Source organism: Amorphotheca resinae (genome assembly GCF_003019875.1).
Source record: "Amorphotheca resinae ATCC 22711 unplaced genomic scaffold M430scaffold_12, whole genome shotgun sequence".
Classification (NCBI taxonomy): Eukaryota; Fungi; Ascomycota; class Leotiomycetes; order Helotiales; family Amorphothecaceae; genus Amorphotheca; species Amorphotheca resinae.
Genome location: NW_020194482.1, coordinates 693,748 through 710,268, shown reverse-complemented (window position 1 = coordinate 710,268; position 16,521 = coordinate 693,748). Strand labels below are relative to the sequence as shown.

At 47.6% G+C, this 16,521-nt stretch overlaps 9 protein-coding genes across 9 annotated transcripts; 4 read left to right on the top strand and 5 right to left on the bottom strand.

Annotated features, from left to right (window-relative positions):
• Positions 1-42: 42 nt before the first annotated feature.
• On the bottom strand, positions 43-545 carry M430DRAFT_37224 (hypothetical protein; the record flags this gene model as incomplete). The annotated part of the gene is made up of 1 exon (XM_024867083.1): positions 43-545. One exon carries the CDS (start codon positions 540-542, stop codon positions 201-203), a length of 342 nt encoding a protein of 113 aa, XP_024717467.1. The 3' UTR covers positions 43-200.
• A 238-nt stretch (positions 546-783) lies between these two features.
• M430DRAFT_183677 (hypothetical protein) lies at positions 784-1,425 on the top strand. Its single transcript, XM_024863855.1, has 3 exons — positions 784-878; positions 937-1,101; positions 1,171-1,425. The coding sequence occupies exons 2-3, from the start codon at positions 969-971 to the stop codon at positions 1,341-1,343; spliced, it is 306 nt and encodes a 101-aa protein (XP_024717466.1). The 5' UTR covers positions 784-878; positions 937-968; the 3' UTR covers positions 1,344-1,425.
• A 1,150-nt stretch (positions 1,426-2,575) lies between these two features.
• M430DRAFT_22527 (hypothetical protein) lies at positions 2,576-3,222 on the bottom strand (the record flags this gene model as incomplete). Its single annotated transcript, XM_024864711.1, has 2 exons — positions 2,576-2,959; positions 3,115-3,222. The coding sequence occupies 2 exons, from the start codon at positions 3,220-3,222 to the stop codon at positions 2,576-2,578; spliced, it is 492 nt and encodes a 163-aa protein (XP_024717465.1).
• A 1,207-nt stretch (positions 3,223-4,429) lies between these two features.
• M430DRAFT_37223 (hypothetical protein) lies at positions 4,430-5,686 on the top strand. Its single transcript, XM_024867082.1, has 3 exons — positions 4,430-4,528; positions 4,582-4,740; positions 4,796-5,686. The coding sequence occupies exons 2-3, from the start codon at positions 4,679-4,681 to the stop codon at positions 5,523-5,525; spliced, it is 792 nt and encodes a 263-aa protein (XP_024717464.1). The 5' UTR covers positions 4,430-4,528; positions 4,582-4,678; the 3' UTR covers positions 5,526-5,686.
• A 561-nt stretch (positions 5,687-6,247) lies between these two features.
• On the bottom strand, positions 6,248-7,648 carry M430DRAFT_31048 (hypothetical protein; the record flags this gene model as incomplete). The annotated part of the gene is made up of 3 exons (XM_024866005.1): positions 6,248-6,354; positions 6,452-7,223; positions 7,307-7,648. 3 exons carry the CDS (start codon positions 7,646-7,648, stop codon positions 6,248-6,250), a joined length of 1,221 nt encoding a protein of 406 aa, XP_024717463.1.
• Positions 7,649-8,583: 935 nt separating this feature from the next.
• Positions 8,584-9,650, bottom strand: M430DRAFT_53708 (hypothetical protein; the record flags this gene model as incomplete). The annotated part of the gene is made up of 3 exons (XM_024868404.1): positions 8,584-9,172; positions 9,240-9,546; positions 9,635-9,650. 3 exons carry the CDS (start codon positions 9,648-9,650, stop codon positions 8,584-8,586), a joined length of 912 nt encoding a protein of 303 aa, XP_024717462.1.
• Positions 9,651-10,128: 478 nt separating this feature from the next.
• On the bottom strand, positions 10,129-11,691 carry M430DRAFT_45272 (hypothetical protein). The gene is made up of 2 exons (XM_024867759.1): positions 11,567-11,691; positions 10,129-11,509 (listed from the first exon to the last, which is right to left on the bottom strand). Exons 1-2 carry the CDS (start codon positions 11,639-11,641, stop codon positions 10,271-10,273), a joined length of 1,314 nt encoding a protein of 437 aa, XP_024717461.1. The 5' UTR covers positions 11,642-11,691; the 3' UTR covers positions 10,129-10,270.
• A 216-nt stretch (positions 11,692-11,907) lies between these two features.
• M430DRAFT_45271 (hypothetical protein) lies at positions 11,908-12,409 on the top strand (the record flags this gene model as incomplete). The annotated part of the gene is made up of 4 exons (XM_024867758.1): positions 11,908-11,962; positions 12,016-12,221; positions 12,276-12,325; positions 12,378-12,409. Exons 1-4 carry the CDS (start codon positions 11,924-11,926, stop codon positions 12,407-12,409), a joined length of 327 nt encoding a protein of 108 aa, XP_024717460.1. The 5' UTR covers positions 11,908-11,923.
• Positions 12,410-13,555: 1,146 nt separating this feature from the next.
• On the top strand, positions 13,556-16,368 carry M430DRAFT_146822 (hypothetical protein; the record flags this gene model as incomplete). Its single annotated transcript, XM_024863032.1, has 6 exons — positions 13,556-13,666; positions 13,914-13,961; positions 14,015-14,958; positions 14,998-15,103; positions 15,154-15,780; positions 15,829-16,368. 6 exons carry the CDS (start codon positions 13,556-13,558, stop codon positions 16,366-16,368), a joined length of 2,376 nt encoding a protein of 791 aa, XP_024717459.1.
• Positions 16,369-16,521: the final 153 nt, after the last annotated feature.

The window sequence follows — 16,521 nt, the reverse complement described above, 5'->3', positions numbered from 1 at the left end:
AGCATACCGCGCGGGCATACGATGAAAGACTCCCTCGATAATACCCATTCCCGCGACAAGATATGAAAAGCGCCCACCAGAGACATAAATGTCAGTTATTCCTGTAGAGAACCAAAGACCAAACCTCAGCAGCCAGAAGCCACCTCAAAAATGATCAAAGCAAACCAGCCATTTTGGTGTCCGAGGAAAACATGACACGTCTAAGCTTCCTCATCGTTGTCCTCTTCATCGGTGTCCTTCTTGTCGAAGGTGGCCTCGTCCTCCTTGTGCTCAACCTCATTGACCTCCTCTGCGTCATCGCCATTATCGTGATCGGACTCTTCCTGATTGACTTCCTCCTCAGCCTTGGCCTTCTTTCCCTTGCCCTTGGCGCTCTTAGCGGTAGCAGCCTTCTTCTTGGCGGCGGGCTTGGTAACTCGGTTCTTGGATGGGGTGGCGGGAGGCTTTGGACCAGCAGCACCACCGGCCTTGCGAGTTGGAGCGTCGGCACCGGCAGCCTTGGCTCCACCGGAACCGAATGGGATGTCGTACTTCTTCTTCATCGCAGCCAGTCTGTTGGAAACAGACTTGATGTTCTTGTATTTGAGCACCTCAGCAACAGCGTTGGTGTCAATCTGCAGAGGTTAGAATTTCTCAAATGCAGGCAAAGCCAATGATCAAACATCTATGACGAAGAGTGAAAGGGTGAATGCATGCTTAGAGCTACTGTGAATGTGGAATGAACGGAAGATTGTGGGCCTGGGCTTGTGAAGATAACAAAAAGCTGGGATTCTCAGTGCTCGAAACGGCCCTTGAGCCTCTTGTGAAGTTGCGATGGGCAAGGAACGGACGGGCAAATAAGTTTGATTGATGAAGGTTGATAAGGAAGATAATAGGAAGTAAAGTCATAGGAGCAGGAGTCTCTGTTGAGTCTGTTCTAACTAAGGGAACTTACAGAGATCGATCCAGAGGCGTGCTTGAGGCACTCCATGATGAAGCTAAGGTCGGCAGGAGGGATACCGCTCTCGGTCGCACCAGCACCGGTCTTCTCAGTGTCAGACATGATGATTGTAGTTTGGGTACGTTTGATCGTGGGTATGGAACGATCTATAAAAGCTGATGGTAAGTCATAAAGTTCAAGATCGAGAACATGAAATTCTCGGGAAGACTTACTGATGCACTTGAATGTAGTTCAAGTAGTTGCAATAGGCTTGGAAGGGTACTGTGACGAAGTTGAGACAAGGTTGAAATTGCGAGACTTGAAATGGTTTGATGTTGTTATGAGAAGGATGAAGGGGGTTCACGAAAGTCCTTTATACCTCCATACCCAGGGCGGTGTGTCTGCTGAACTTCGAAATCAATAGGCGAGGACAGCACCACAACACACCTAATCCAACTGGAATCGTTGAGCAGGGTCTATTTTCTCAAGGTGATGATACTCCCACCAAGTGATACGTTTATGTTTCATACATATATTCTCAACTTTCTCAAGACCATGCTTATATCGGTCTCTTCCTTGTTCGATCAGGTTTATCTTATATCACATGGCCCGCATTTACTCCTTTCTAGCCCACTTTGTCAAGACAGTCTTGGTTTGACAGGTCGAACATTCACTTCGATATGTCCACACCTCGATCTATGCACTGAAGGGCCTACAACATATCATTTTAAGATCTGGAAGTATCCAGGGGTAGGGGCTTTGCCATATACATCTACCCATGACCAAACCACAGCTCTTGAGATCAGCTTGGTGTTGCCTTTATTTAGCAGGTTCATGATGAAGCTGGGAGATCTGGGTTATTTAGAAGTTGCGGCTCTGTGGAGTCTTCGAGAGCTGACTTTGCCTGTACAGTCTATTATTCTGATGATTCCACAAAATGCATAGAAGAGAAGACAATATTAAGAAAACTTTCTTTCCTGACCTTGTTCTTTTCACAGAGGGAGACAAAGAGGGAGATAGAAAAAAAGTTTGCCAGCCTGTTCTTGAATGTTGGCAGGTCATGACTAAGGGCCATTGCGCAAGGGAGTTTTGCATCGTATGGAGCAGAAAGCTTTATGTCTTATTCCTCAATTTTATCTCAGCAGATACTTTCTTTGAAATGTTGAAGATTTTGCAGATAGCTGCCACCGTTAAATGATGAGCAGTCATCATGTGTATGCTTTCGCCTTGCAATATAAGGATACAGAATGCCTTTCAACCCAAATCTAGCTGCTCAACCTCCTTGCTGCAGGTGGCTTTACTGGCATCTATCTCGTTATTATCATCGCATACTGTTTCAAAGGATCTCAAAGTGTTCATGACATGATATGGTATTTTCTACCTAGGGTGCCCGATCTGTAGAAACTCCCTGTATGCGTAGTCCCTTTGCTTCCCTTTCTTGCACCCGAAAACCTTGCATATGAGAATTGGCACCAACTCAGAGAAAAGCAAACCTCCCATTTGCGTACCCATAGAAACTAATCACAACCGTCATGATGCATAAGAGTCTTATTCGATGGCGCTGACCACAATCTTGGGCTGCAAATATTAGCTCTGGATGATGCGGTTGAGATATTGGGAACTTACAAAGAGTAGGACATTGGGATTTGGCTCAACTTAAGCAGTGTCATCTTCGGACGCATATTTGTGCTCGACGCTCTCCTGGTATCCGAACTCCGTCTGAGGCTGGCCAAAGAAGTTGATGCCGGAGTCGTCGAACTGAGGCTCCTCCTTGGTATCGAACTTCTCATCCTCGACTTTGGCGGCCTTCTCCTTCTTGGGAGTGCGCTTCTTGACGACCTTGGAAGCACTGCCGTTTGTGCCGCTGCCGACGGTCTTCTCCTTCTTAGCACGAGGCTTGGTTGGAGTCTTTGGCTGACCAGCGGCAGATGCACCTCCATCTTCGGTGAAGCCCAGCTTCTTCTTAATCTGGCCGAAGCGGGTCTTAGCCGTACCACCATTGTTGTAACCTGACTTCTGGGCCACAACCTCCCAATCAACCTATGGAAGAAGATGTTTGTTAGTAAGATCGGTTGAGAGTGAGGTTTGTACAGATGTAGAAATCCAAAGACGGGATCAAACATATGCATGTGAATCAAAAGATTGTAGGGGGGAGATCGAGTTTTTCAGTTGGGTTGAAGTGAAATAGGACTTACATCGGGCTTGTTCTTCATGCTGCCGATGATGTTGAGAAAGAAGAACGCATCCTTCTGAGTGGGCTGAGCTCCAGCGGGGGAAGCGGTGGTGTTCTCGGTATTCTCCATTCTGAGATTGGTATGAGTTGTGTGGAAGTTATAGAGAGAAGCTTGTAACTGACTTGGGTGGATGTATTTCTAGATCGAGGGTCAGTGGGATGCTCAAAGAAAAGAGAAATAGAGAGAGAGAGATGACTGGAGAGTATACTTGTGTTGGAGAGAGTGTTCTTTGTGTTGAATTATGGCTTCAAGTGTTGGAATTTTCTGGAGGGGACTCGAACTTACGCTAAGTTGGTTGATGTTGTGGGAAGAAGAAAGTTGGGAATGGAGGTTGTGGACTGACCCTTTATATGGATTTCAAGAACTCGGAACGAGTGAACGGTTTTAAATAAGCGGATGCTAGGCGCAAAAGTCAAGATCGAGGTTGTCTTACGAAAGAGTGATATGATTGCATCAAAAAGGGGGGTTAAACCGGGATTTGTTGTGGGAACGATGCGATTGTATGTCGAAAGGGGGGAGCGTACTGCACCCAAGCGAATATAAACTACATTTCTACCAGAGCTTAACTATTTGCCAAAGAAAGATTGAATCATAAAGTCTTTACTTTCTCTCTTCGCGGCTAATCTGACAAATAGAGACGCTGAAAGATTGAAAACACTCTCGATTATGGATAGATCTAACTATAAGCTTCACTTCGATAGAATTGTTCCTATGAGGCATTGTTCTTTTCAAAGCTACCATATTTCGAACTTTGGAACGGAACTAGTATGTAGTTGTATTTTCTATTTAGATCGGCACAGACTCCAATTGCGAAAGAAAATTTACATTATACCAAAGAATACAACAATCGGGGCTACCCCAAAATATTCTTGGAAGGGGTCAGAATGCTGGATGTTGACGTTTTGCATCAGATTGAGTCACCACCATAGGTCCATGAGGTATTGAGGCCAGTCTTGAGCAGTGTCTCTACCATTTGAACCGGTCAGTTCATTGACAATGTTTTTGAACAGTGATACTGACTATGCGATACAGGGGCATGTTATCCCTCGCCCATCGTTATCGATATCCCTTGCAGCTTGCCCTTGGAGGTGCAGGTAGGCCGACCATCAAATGCTTGCATCTGTGAATGATAATTCAAGCCATGGCGCTTGGCTGCAGGAGTCCTCATGCACCTGTGTTGGAGGGGGGCCGAGTCGAATGCCTACGTATTTATTTGATTGTAAGGCAGCACTGGTTTCTTGTAACACCTGAACCTGCAGGACTTAAGATGAAATAAAGAGAATATTCCTTGAGTCTGCCTTGTGGAGACGGACAAGCCTGGGGCGAGTTCTATTGTGTTCTTTTTGACCGCTTGTTGTATGCTGACTGCCACCGAGTAAGTTGATGTTGGTATTAACAAGGCTCTAAGAAGGTGCTAATACAAATCAGGTTTCAGTCTGGAGTTCCCAGTTGTTGATACTCTCATCGTCCAACGTTCGATTCATCCCGCATCACCAATTTTGCTTGAAGAAACATTTCAACATCAATGTCTCCTCCCACGGCTTCTCGAAATACAGGCATTAAGCCTCAGGGACGACCCGTCAATGAGTATGATTCTAACTTCAAACTTGCCAAGCACTGTAGAGTAGCTAAAATCTATTAGATTGTTCAAATCTAAGCAGTTTCTCGACATCTATGTTGGCGAAGGAAAGGTGCCTTGGACCTTGACACGGGACTTCCTTCGCGACCGGATTCCCTCTCTGTACAAGGCGATAGCAACCCAGTTGAAGGGCTCCACCGAGGATACTTCGAGTGGTCAAATACTCATCAAAGACGTCGAGCCAGCCGTATTTGCGATGGCACTGGATTGGCTTCTAACGGGGAAACTCCAATGTCTCAAACCGCATGATGCCTCGGTGGCCACCCAAGGCCATTTTGGAATTTGGTGTGCGCTGCATGTATTTTCTGAAGGGTTTAATTTGGCGGAGCTTTCAACTGCCAGTATCAATCAACTGAAGAAATGCCTGAGCCGGACTCACTGGATTCCAAGCACCACTGTGATCAGATATGTTTTTGAGAAGACGTCAGAAGTGTCCCTCTTGAGAGAAATTGTGGCAGCCGAAGTGACGAACGCATTCATATGTCAGCCACTGCATCAACTCAAAGAACAGGCTGAGGAATGGGCAAGCCTTGTGGACTGCCATCCAGAATTCCATGCTCAGATGCTAGTGGCGTTAAAGGTCCAGCTCACCCCAAAGGAAACCGGAGCAAAGCTTCCTATTTCTCGTGAATTAGGGGCAAAGCGTAAAACCGTTGAAGACGAGGAGATGCAACCACAAGGCAGGAGCGGGTTTGGATTTGTGGAGGTGATTGATCTGACAAGGGATTCTTGAGTATATCATTAGAATGGATATGTGATATCTCCCTGGGCTCGATTTCGCTATGGAAACTAATCCGATGCCCATTCCACCCCGAACACAGCTTGATGTGGATAATCCTCACTTGAGAGATGTGGCGCCTGCAACAAGACTGTCTGTTCAGAAAGCAGTAAGGCAAACAAGATAAAGCTATCTGTAGCTTGTCATCAAAACTCCTTGCCGTGTTCCGGCAAGCAAACATAAAATTATGTGAATTTGATGTGTCACTCAGCGGTGTGCATGTCTTGCGGCCGCGTGCAGAATTGGTTGTCCTTCCTCGTGGAGCCTATAGGCTATAACCACAGTCTGTAGGGAGACTCCGGACCCACATTCGTATGTTGGAAATAGACTCTCAACTGCTTCGAAAAGGCGCAATGATATATTCCCCTCACAGTTGACTTCAATAATGAGCCTACCAATAAGGTACTAATTATTATTGACTTTGAATGGTTTACTCATACTGGAAACCATACTGGAAAATTTGTCATGAAGTCTTCATCTCCTAACTGCCTGTGATCAGCGACTTTGATACACTCCTAATGCTAGTTCTTGCAGACAATTAGGGCAGCTCTCTCTGAGTGTCTTCCAATATCGCATTCGCTCATAATACTCGCGCTCCAGAAGACAGGGTTGGAGAAAAGTCTTCGAAGCCAGCAATCTTCCATTCTTCAGATAAGGAGCAGTATGCAATATTGGTATTACCAGAACTTCAACAATGTAAACCCATCCACGAATGGTAGCAACTTGAGCCAGTTGCATGACCCACACTCATCGAACAGCTGCAACGATACGAGCCTCAAATAAACTGTTAGTGATTCTCAAGTAAAAAGACTTGGAAGTTATAGTCCTCTATACATCGGGACCTACCTCGTAAATTACATACCCATATTCTCTTTACTTACTACCCCTTCTCGCAACAGCCCCAATATTCTCAAACGTCCTGACCACCTGCCCTGGCGTCGAACCGCTCAGTGGCATGCCGGTCGCTGTCCTCCTAATACCCTCGGTATCGGCCGTAATCTCCGTATATTTATTCTTCAGGATTCCATTCTTTAAAATCCCGCTTGGCGCAGCCGTTGACCTATTTCGTTCTTTCCGCCTTTCCAGTGCTTGCTTGTACTTTCTCGTCGTCTCTTCAGCATGGGCATCGTATGCTTCCATTTCCGAGACCCCTCGCATCACCAAATCCCGTAATTCGTGAGCGAGGTCTTCTCGGATGGTTCTTGATGTCCGGGGCTTGAGAACGGTGATGCCTGTACCGTCCATTTCGACATCCTGATCTTCTCTGATGACGGGTCTCGAATCCATATATTGGAAAGTGTCATCCCCAACCTTAACCTCGTATTCCCCCTCCTTCGCATCTTTGCTTGCCGGAACTTTGAGTCTCTCTATCATACTTCGCAGTTCTTTTTGCATCTCTTTGTCCCGTTCGGGATCCCGCTCATGCTGACCACGCTCTCTCTTTTCAAGCTCAGCTAGTTCTTCCTTGGCTTTCTTAACCAATGCCTCCCCCCTCCGCTCAAGCAAATATATCATATTTCTCCTTACTGCCTGGTGTTGCTTATCTAGATTCTCCAGTATCCTCTCCAATTTCTCTTCCGGCTGAGTGGGGATTGCATCTTTAGAGAGACCAGGGAATGGCGTGAAGATTGCAGTGGCTAGAGAGAAGGGTTTCTAGTGTCCCTTTGTCAACATCAACTACTCTAGAAAAGATAAAGGAGGTGGAAAGACTCTTCATCACGTGAGGGTTCACTGACATCGACTTGTGCTTGTGGTGCTGCTTCTGGTTGCGCCATCTTGACGAGATGGTGTTTTGAGGTCTGGAGCTGGGAGTGTAACTTGTGCAGAAGGTCAAGGAATATCTTTAACTTCAGCTCTTTCGAATTCAATATTTTTTCAATATAGGATCTGCTTGGTAATGTGCTCGATGTAGAGGGAGCACCGGCGTTAAAATAGGGGCCTTCGCTACGAGCTTCCTTCTCGCCAATCACAACCCTTGACTTGTGCTCAAATCCAACCTCTTCTCTCGAATTCACACCAGATGCTTCCAAAGAAGGAGAGTAAGAAATAGCTTTTCTTGGAAACTGACCGATCTTCATGTATTCTAAAAGACTCCTTCGTATATTGTTTATGCTGGGTAACAGACTGGATAGCTCTTGATCCGCTGCACTTCACCTAGCGGCTTGAGTAGCTGATCGGCATAACATACCTAGGATCAGGATGATGGCGGCACAGGAAAAGTATACAAAGAAAGAAGAGGGTTTATGAAGGTACTCAATGATCAGTGAACTTGCTCACTGCAATATATAAAAGCCTTCTAAAGTGGATTATATTGGCAGCAGACCAAAATGCCTTCAGGCGATTGTTCCGCGACAAGACTCATCTGCGGATAGTGAGACAGAACCACGAGTAGCTGATTAAATATGGGCGTATAATATGAATGTAATTCTATGCTCATTATATATCATCTGAATCTGGATCTCATACACTGATGATCCAGCAGCTCATGTCTTGTGCTATCCTTCAGCGGCAACATCTTTCTTCCAGAGACCGACTTCAATCTTGAATCTAGTAGATAATACTCTTCATCCTCCCTTCTCTTTTATACTTTTAGATCCTTCGTTTGATGCGAAAATATAAAGAGTGCTCCCAAGACCATCTATCCCCAGGATCGCACATCCACCCCTAATCTCTGCCCTGACTGTGAAGCGTTCCCCTTTCAAAGGGCAAAGCCTTCTAGAAATACCTATACCATTAGAATTGATGCGATAGATAACCCCAAGTGACCAAACCAGGGCCAAAGGGAGAACCGTTCGCAGGGTCGCGGGTGAAATAGTCCGCGTCTATCTGTGGTGCTGCTCAGATGGCATGCCGTAGACCATAATAGACGAGATCTAGATCGTCGTAATGCTCCGTCTTCGTGGAACTGTGTTGAGGGTGTTGATACCCGTGTGGCGTGACTTCGTTGACTCCTATTCTCCTCGACCCCAATGGAGCTGTGTACTCGTGCCTCGAAACCTGCCCTGCGAGATTGTTATCGAGGAGGTAATATCTTCCTGATATACTCTCTCCCTATCTTCAGAGCCTCTCTCACCAAATCCTCGATTCTGCGGTCCTTTCTCCTCCTTAACCAAACCAGCACAATACAGAGCACCACCATATCAGCCAAGAGGTGCCGTACAACTAGCCAAATCAGCCATGCAATCCACCTCCCTAATGACCGTCGTTTTCTCCCTTGATATTCCCTCCCCGTAGCAATCTGCTCCCTCAATGCGGCAATCTCGGCGGTCATTTTAACCAATGCCTGCTCCACTGTCTTCCTCCACTTCTTCTTGTTCTTGTTTTTCTTCTCGCCATCAACAAATTCATCATCTTCATCATCGTCATACACGTCATTATGTCCCAATCTCCTCTCGGATTCCCTCTCCGCCTCATCATCTTGACTCATCGGACTTAGGACGCGCATTGGCCCATCGTTTCCAGACTGCGGACGTGCAAATTGTCGCGGTTGCGAGTGGTATGAAGGAACGCGGCGTCCAGGTGAAGAGCCAGAAGAAGACGCGCTGTTATTCTTGATCTGGTCCCAGACGAATTCGAGTTCCGCAACAAGTTCTCTCGCATCACTGGCCTCTGGAATCAGCCTTTCTTGCCTTTACTTGCAAGCTTCCGGGGCAGAGGAGCAATACTTACGCAGTAGTACTAGCATACTTATGCATAGTCTCAATCAGGGCCTCGATATACCTCCTCTTCGCCTCCGTCCTCGAAACGCCTCTCTGCGCATCCCAAGCATCCCACTTGTCCCTCTCCCTTTTCAAGTCATCATCCTCAAGCCCATCATCCCTATGACCCATCGGACGCTCCATAACCCCATCCACGTCCCCTTCCATAGCTTGTTTGTAGAGTCCATAGAGCCGCAGGCGGTCTGAGGGCGGTGGTCGCGAAGCTCCAGTTTTGGGTATCTTCTTCACCGTGTTGAGGGCGTGCACGAAGACTCGATCTGCCAATCCCAACTACTCATCAACATCCTTCCTTGCTTTGCACCTTGCGGTAGAATTGTGATCGCCGAGGAGGTAGAGGTCACGTACCCACAGAATCCGCCATGTTATCCCTATCGTCCCTGCGAGTCGTGTGATGCAGAGGAAATAACCAGCACAGCACCAAAAGGCAAATCAAAGCTCTCTAAAATTGAGCAAGCATACATATGTACAGCACGCGTTCGACGGGCGTGACAAGGAGAAGTCTTCTTTTGTGGATGGCTGGTTGAGCGTGCTGCGAAATTGCCTATCATATGCTGTTGGTGATGGAACAGCACGCGATAGCCTCGGTGTCTTGAGATGGCCGGGGTTGGGGATGTGGGTCTTCTACCCCTCTGTCTGCCGGGCCCGTTGTATGAGTAGAGAAGAGGAGAATATGAAGAAGAGGTCTGGCTTCATTCTTGGCTTCTATATGTACTTATTTCACGAGGGATGAAATTAAAAGAGTCTCCCGGGCTCCAATCTTGGTATTCCCGAAGAGCGATTTGGGCGAGTCAGGATACCGAGGTCTATTACCCCACGCGAATCACGAAACTCCGAATCAACCATGCGATACTGTATTCATTTCCATACCATATCTCGTACCAGTCTAATTTCCTGATTAAAGCATCCCTGGGTATCATCGACAAGAAAATGTCCAACTCCAACAAATGCGGCTCAACGGAACATGTACCCAAGCGCCATCCTTCACGTGTCGGCCTGCTGTTGCCTCTCCAAAGTCTGTCGCTCCAACTCCAGTTGTGCATCAAAGACTTTCTTCTTCTCCGTGTACAGCTTCATGGCCTTCTTGTTCTCCAGTGCCTTTGCAGCTGCCTTCATTCCCGCATCCTTCTTCCCGGTTGCAGTGCCAGTCCCCAGCAGTTTATCCTTCTCTCCCCATCCACTAAGATAAACGCCGACCGTAAACAAAGTTAATTTCGAATCTTTGTCCTTCCTCTGTGGTCCTACATCTTTGTACTCAAGCTTGATACCCCTAGCTCCCAGCGTCTGTTGCAATTTCTCCTTCGGATTGAACAGACGTTGCTGCATCGAAGCAGATGGTTCATCGAGTCCTCTGCTACCTCTAAGCCTCCACAACGGGCTGTCAATCTTGATGCCATTCTTCTCCTCTTCTAAGATCTCCTTCTGAATTGTCATGCCCCAAAGATCTTTTAGCCATGCAGTGGCACGTGTGAGGCCATCCTCCGGATCCGAAAGTACAACGGCAGCAACATAAGCCTCAAATATGTCTCCCAAAATTTTGGTTCTTTCTGCATCTTTGGCTGGATGAGCCGATGTTCCTAAAAAGGCGTCGGGCAACTGGGCGCGCTGCTCGAAGCCATACTGGCGTGCGTAGCCGGCTAACGTAACATTCTTAACAAGCTTTTCGCGAAGCTGGGAACATTTGCCCGGGAGGAGAGATGGAAAGGTTTGGGAGACGAGCAGTGTGGATGCTACATAAATATAACTATCACCAACCCACTCAAGTCGTTCGTAACTGAGATCCGTGACCCTGCCTCCTTTGACACCATGATGGATGAAGGCTGCAGCTTCAAGGGTCGGGTCAAGAACCTTTGGGAGAGGTGGAAAAGTCTTTGGTATCTCAGAAGACTTCCAAGGGGAGATGGTATAGCCCGACATGGACTTTGGAAGGTTTGAACTGCGATTTGGCGGAGACTCTCGGGAGATCCTGAGATCAGATGTGTCAGGTTCGAATCCCTGCTTCTGAATACAGGCTCTAAGATTAAGAGCTTCATTGAAAGCCTGCTCGCCGACAAGTCCTATCATCTCATCCTTCTCATCGAGAAGATCATCTAAGGCTCTCATGAGTTTGGCCACCTTTGGGGCCTTGCTGGCTTTGGAATCCGTAGAATTTCCATGAATGGGCCCAGCAATGCCACTTTCAGCCAAGTTTGACCTTTCTGGAATGGATGGACTGTCGCGCTTCTGAAATTGGTTTTAGCTATCGCTCTCTCGCTCAATGGCTGGGGGCGAGTAACTCACGTTTTTCTTCTTCTCACTCTCCTCATATGCATCCTCAGGCAGTTTTCTCTTGTGCATACTGAAAATTGACTGCATAATCCCGCCGCGTCTCCAAGAAGTGCTAGAAACCCTTCGGAACAACCTTGGTATAGTGTCAGAAAATAAGATGCCCTAGCTGCCATGAGTGGAGACATCTTTGTGATGTACATGTTGGTTGACGGATAAACTTCGGCATCCGGATAAATATTATACCGAGGTAGCGCAACATTTAACCTACTTAGGTAAAGCTTGGCATAGTCACGTGGCTGTACGGTATTCAACGTCGCGCGAGAACTTCATGAATCGACCACGACGAAGTGTGAGGCCAATTCAGTAACCATGGCTGTCCCACGCTCACGGCTACTTGATCTGATGAAGGTAAAGTAATGACCATTATTGTTTGTATCAAGTTTCTAGGCTGACAATTTTAGGTCCAATGCCGTATCTTCTCGCACACCTTCAACCCCGAGGGACTTCGACTGGGGAACAAAGTCCTGCGCCAACGATTAAGAGGTCCTGCTTTAGTCTCATATTATCCACGGAAGGTGGCAACATTAAAGGACCTACAAAAAGCATATGGGCCTGATTTCGAGTTGATTGACGACGCGGAGGAGGATAGAATAGAATCCCTCAAGATGTATGTGCCGTCTGGACAGTGCTGCTGTTTCTCCATTTGCTAACATGCATAAAGTCTCAAAGCAAGAGGGAAGGGTGCACCGAAGAAGAAGAGAACAGAAGAGGGTATGCACAGTTATCTGCTTCCTTTGATCGGATGCTAATCTCTTTGCAACAGAATCGAAGAAGTTCAAGGGCAAGAAGAAATAGGGAGGGCAGACTGTACAAAAGGAAAGGATTGTATACTATATTGCATAGGCGTAGGACCACTGGCATCTGGGTGGACCTACTGGAGCACATTGATCTCGAATACCCATCAATGCAGAGTTATTCTGGACCATCAGATGGCAATATTGCTACAAGGTGTGTATACATTATTATGTGCACGAGAACTCGAATGGCACTGTCAACAAATATCGTAGTCACGATAGCATTCTCGAATACAGAGCAAATCTGGGCTTAAAGAAATCAACCACTGTCCTCTCCAGTAGAGGGCCGAGCATCAAACCTGGCTTGGCATTGGCAAGTAAGCTCTTTTCAGAACTTGGCCATCCCATTCTAAAATACCCCTCCTTAATTGCATCTAAGGCTCTCCTTTGATGGGCAACTGATTTGCAAAGACCACTATGATGTGCTCTCACCGGGGTGAGGAAGAAGTCTATTCGTCTCTTGCCAGGACAAGGGCAAAGTAAACAAGGTGGTGTTGCAACAGACTGGAAGGTTATCTTCATCTTTCTTAACTTCTTCTCATAAAGCAATGGGACAGATGGAAGAACCCACGTGTTCATTAAGCGGTCTCAAAATAGAGCTCACTTTCAATTTCTAGAAAACAAGCTCTCGTTCTGGGGGTGGAAGCGTGCCAACTTTTGAGCCGAATGCAAGAACTCCTTTATTTCTCCATTCTCCCTCTTCCCTCCTCTCTTCGCTACAAAAACGTGGCAATTCCTTCTTCGAATTCAAATTCACTTTAAGTGGACGCCAAATATCGCACGCGGAGTCTCAGCGAGCAGCCCCTCGCTTCTCTGTCGCCCCGGGATAAAACCCTCCTTCCCTTCCAAACACCCGTCTTCCTTTTGACTTCAACACCAAAGAAAAAGTCTGTCAACCATCCCTCCCTTCCTCCCTTCCAGATACTTGAGGGATCGTACCCCTTCAGGTGCACCTTCTCTATCTAAGTCCCTGGAGCTACGACTCTTATTTCTTTCCCGATCTCCAGTCCCTTCTCTCTTCCTCACATTTACCCCGCTACCTACGCGTTGAGACATCTGACAACATCTTCTCTCTTCCTGCCTCCCTGTACTTTCTGCCAAGCTGACAGCTATCTACTACGAAGATACTCGGAGAAGATCAGAGGCCATGTCTACCACCGCCTCTACTGGGTCTCCAACTCTTCGACGTTCTGCACGTAGCAGTACATCCCATGAAAACGCGTCTTCTGCAGCTGACGACAAGATGACGGCTAGGACCGTATGTATTTCCAGACCCAACACCCTCTCCGTCATCAAAGGCATCTGCATAACACCACAGACTCAATGCTATTTATCCCATCACTTCTTCCATCTGTTCCCTGCTTCCTAGGCCCCCTTCCCATTCATCCTCTGCACCTTTCCTCCCAAGTCCCTCTCTAACGGACCATCTTCCTGAGCTTACTACTATGGACTTGTTTCATTTTACTGACAGTTGGCTTTAGGAACCAACTGGTTCCCTCAAGAAGGCTTCTACCGCTCTCTCTTCGTCGAAGCTCGGAAATCAAGCCCCAAAAGTTAGTTTTCTATGCTTACTCCTGTCTGCGTAGGCCGTTGCTAATGATTACAGAAGATGAAGATGAACCATGACACAGCTTCGACCTCTTCTAACGAGGACACGAACCCTATGGACAAGCTCCTTGCAAAGCTCTCCGAACAACAGGAAGCCCTCTCTAAGCAACGTGAACTTCTTAAGTCTTCCGACGATGACACTGCCTACATCCGCACAGCCCAATATGTCTCTGGTGCAAACAGCTTGGTTCCAATTGCCTCTGCTATGGACAGCTTCAATACCAGCACTGTCCCGACTACAAATACTCCCAGTCTTGCTGGTGATGATACTCCACAGCCTTCTGCTGCTGAAGTCCTTCGCCTTAAGCTTGAACTTGAAGCTGCAAAAGGCAGAATTGCTCGTATGGATCAGGAACTTGCCCAAAGTCGGATCACAAAGCACACACTTGATCAAGCGATCGGTACTCCTTCCGAGGTTGATTTCCCTATGGGTCAGCAGAACCTCAAGTCCGCCATTCGTCCTCAACTTCAACGAGACCCTTCATGGGCAGGTCAAGATGATTCTCGCTCCGATACCAGTGATGCTCTATCTGCCAGTGGCTTTAATCGTACCCGTGCCATCTGGGGCAACGGTGCCAAGCCTTCTTTTGCTGGAGGCCAGGCTCCGACGGCGAATTTCCAGCCATCTGAGGCACTTACTTCCAGTCAGTGGATGAATCGTGGATTCGGTCAACCTTTCATTGATGCACCAATGCAATACACGGGTCCACCAATAAACACCCTCCGTGGCGACCGCTTGATGCCTGACCCTGATCTCTTGATGGCACCTCCTGCAAATCGTCGAAACAATCTTGGCAGCCACTTCACCAACCGAGCTGCTGGATCCTTTTCCTATGCAGGCAGTAATGGCTCCTATGATGGATACACTCCTACTTCTACTCCCTATGGCTCTGTCACTGGCATGTCGGGTGTTGGTATGGGTAACGCCATGGGCTTGAGTTTGTCCGGTGGAATGTCTGGAATGTCGAGTGGCGCATCAAGTGTCATTTCTGGTGGCATGTATTCTGGCTATCAGCCTCAACCAATTGGCACCCCACTGTCTCCTCATGCACCTGAGTTCACTTCCAGCACTGGATGGAAGGGTGATGTAAGTGTTCTTTAGCCCGTTTGGCTCTGCTGTTACTGACGGGTATTCAGGCTGTTGCTACAGACGGCCAGACGTATCTACCAACAACCGAGCCACTCAATTACCGTCGTCTTCTCGATCGCACGGTCAATTGCAACTGGAAGTACATTGTTGACAAGATCGTTTGTAACAATGATCAACAAGCTTCAATCTTCCTTCAACAGAAACTCAAGGTCGGTACAACAGAACAGAAGTATGACATTGTCGAGGCAATTGTTGCTCAAGCCTATCCACTTATGGTCAATCGCTTTGGCAATTTCTTGGTTCAGCGCTGTTTTGAGCATGGAACTCCCGAACAAGTTATCAAGATTGCTGAGGCCATTCGAGGTAACACCTTGAATCTCTCCATGGATGCTTTCGGATGCCACGTCGTCCAGAAGGCTTTTGACTCTGTTCCAGAGGATTATAAAGCCATCATGGTTCATGAGCTCCTTCGTCGCATCCCGGAGACCGTCATCCATCGGTACGCTTGCCACGTCTGGCAGAAGCTCTTCGAGCTCCGCTGGACTGAGTCTCCACCTCAGATCATGAAGTATGTCAATGAGGCTCTTCGTGGCATGTGGCATGAAGTTGCTCTTGGAGAAACTGGTAGCTTGGTTGTGCAGAACATTTTTGAGAATTGCCTCGAGGAAGACAAGGTATGTGCCCAAAACCGTCTTCTAGAGGTCATACTAACTCACCGTCAGCGCCCCTGTATTGAAGAGGTGCTTGCTAGCATCGACATCGTTGCTCACGGTCAATTCGGCAACTGGTGTATCCAGCACATTTGCGAGCACGGTGCTCCAGCTGATCGCAGCCGGGCAATTGACCATGTCATCCGCTATGCTTCCGAGTATAGCATGGACCAATTCGCTTCCAAGGTCGTCGAGAAATGTCTCAAGATTGGCGGTGTTGATTTTCTTGGTCGCTACCTCGACCGTGTCTGCGAGGGTCGTCTCGACCGCCCCCGCATTCCTTTGATCGACATTGCGAGTGATCAGTACGGCAATTACCTTATTCAGTACATTCTCACTCACTCCAATCCGCAGCACCGCGAGATCGTCGCTCAGCACATCCGCAAACACATGGTCTCACTCCGTGGATCTAAGTTTGGCTCTCGAGTCGGCATGCTCTGCACCAACCCTGCCATCCAGACCCGCCCTGGTCCTGGTGTCGGTCCTGCTATCGGCACTAGCAATCCTCGCATACCCCAGCAGAACCCTCGCTATCCTGGAGCATATCGTTGAGCAACTACCTCACAATGGCCATCTCGCGTCGTCTGCTTCGTCATCTTGCTGGCTTTGCTGTGTCTTGGTTCACCTTACGATTTTACTGACACACGATATATCATCGAACAAGCATAACGATATGATATATTCAACGGGTTCCGTCCCTCTTCT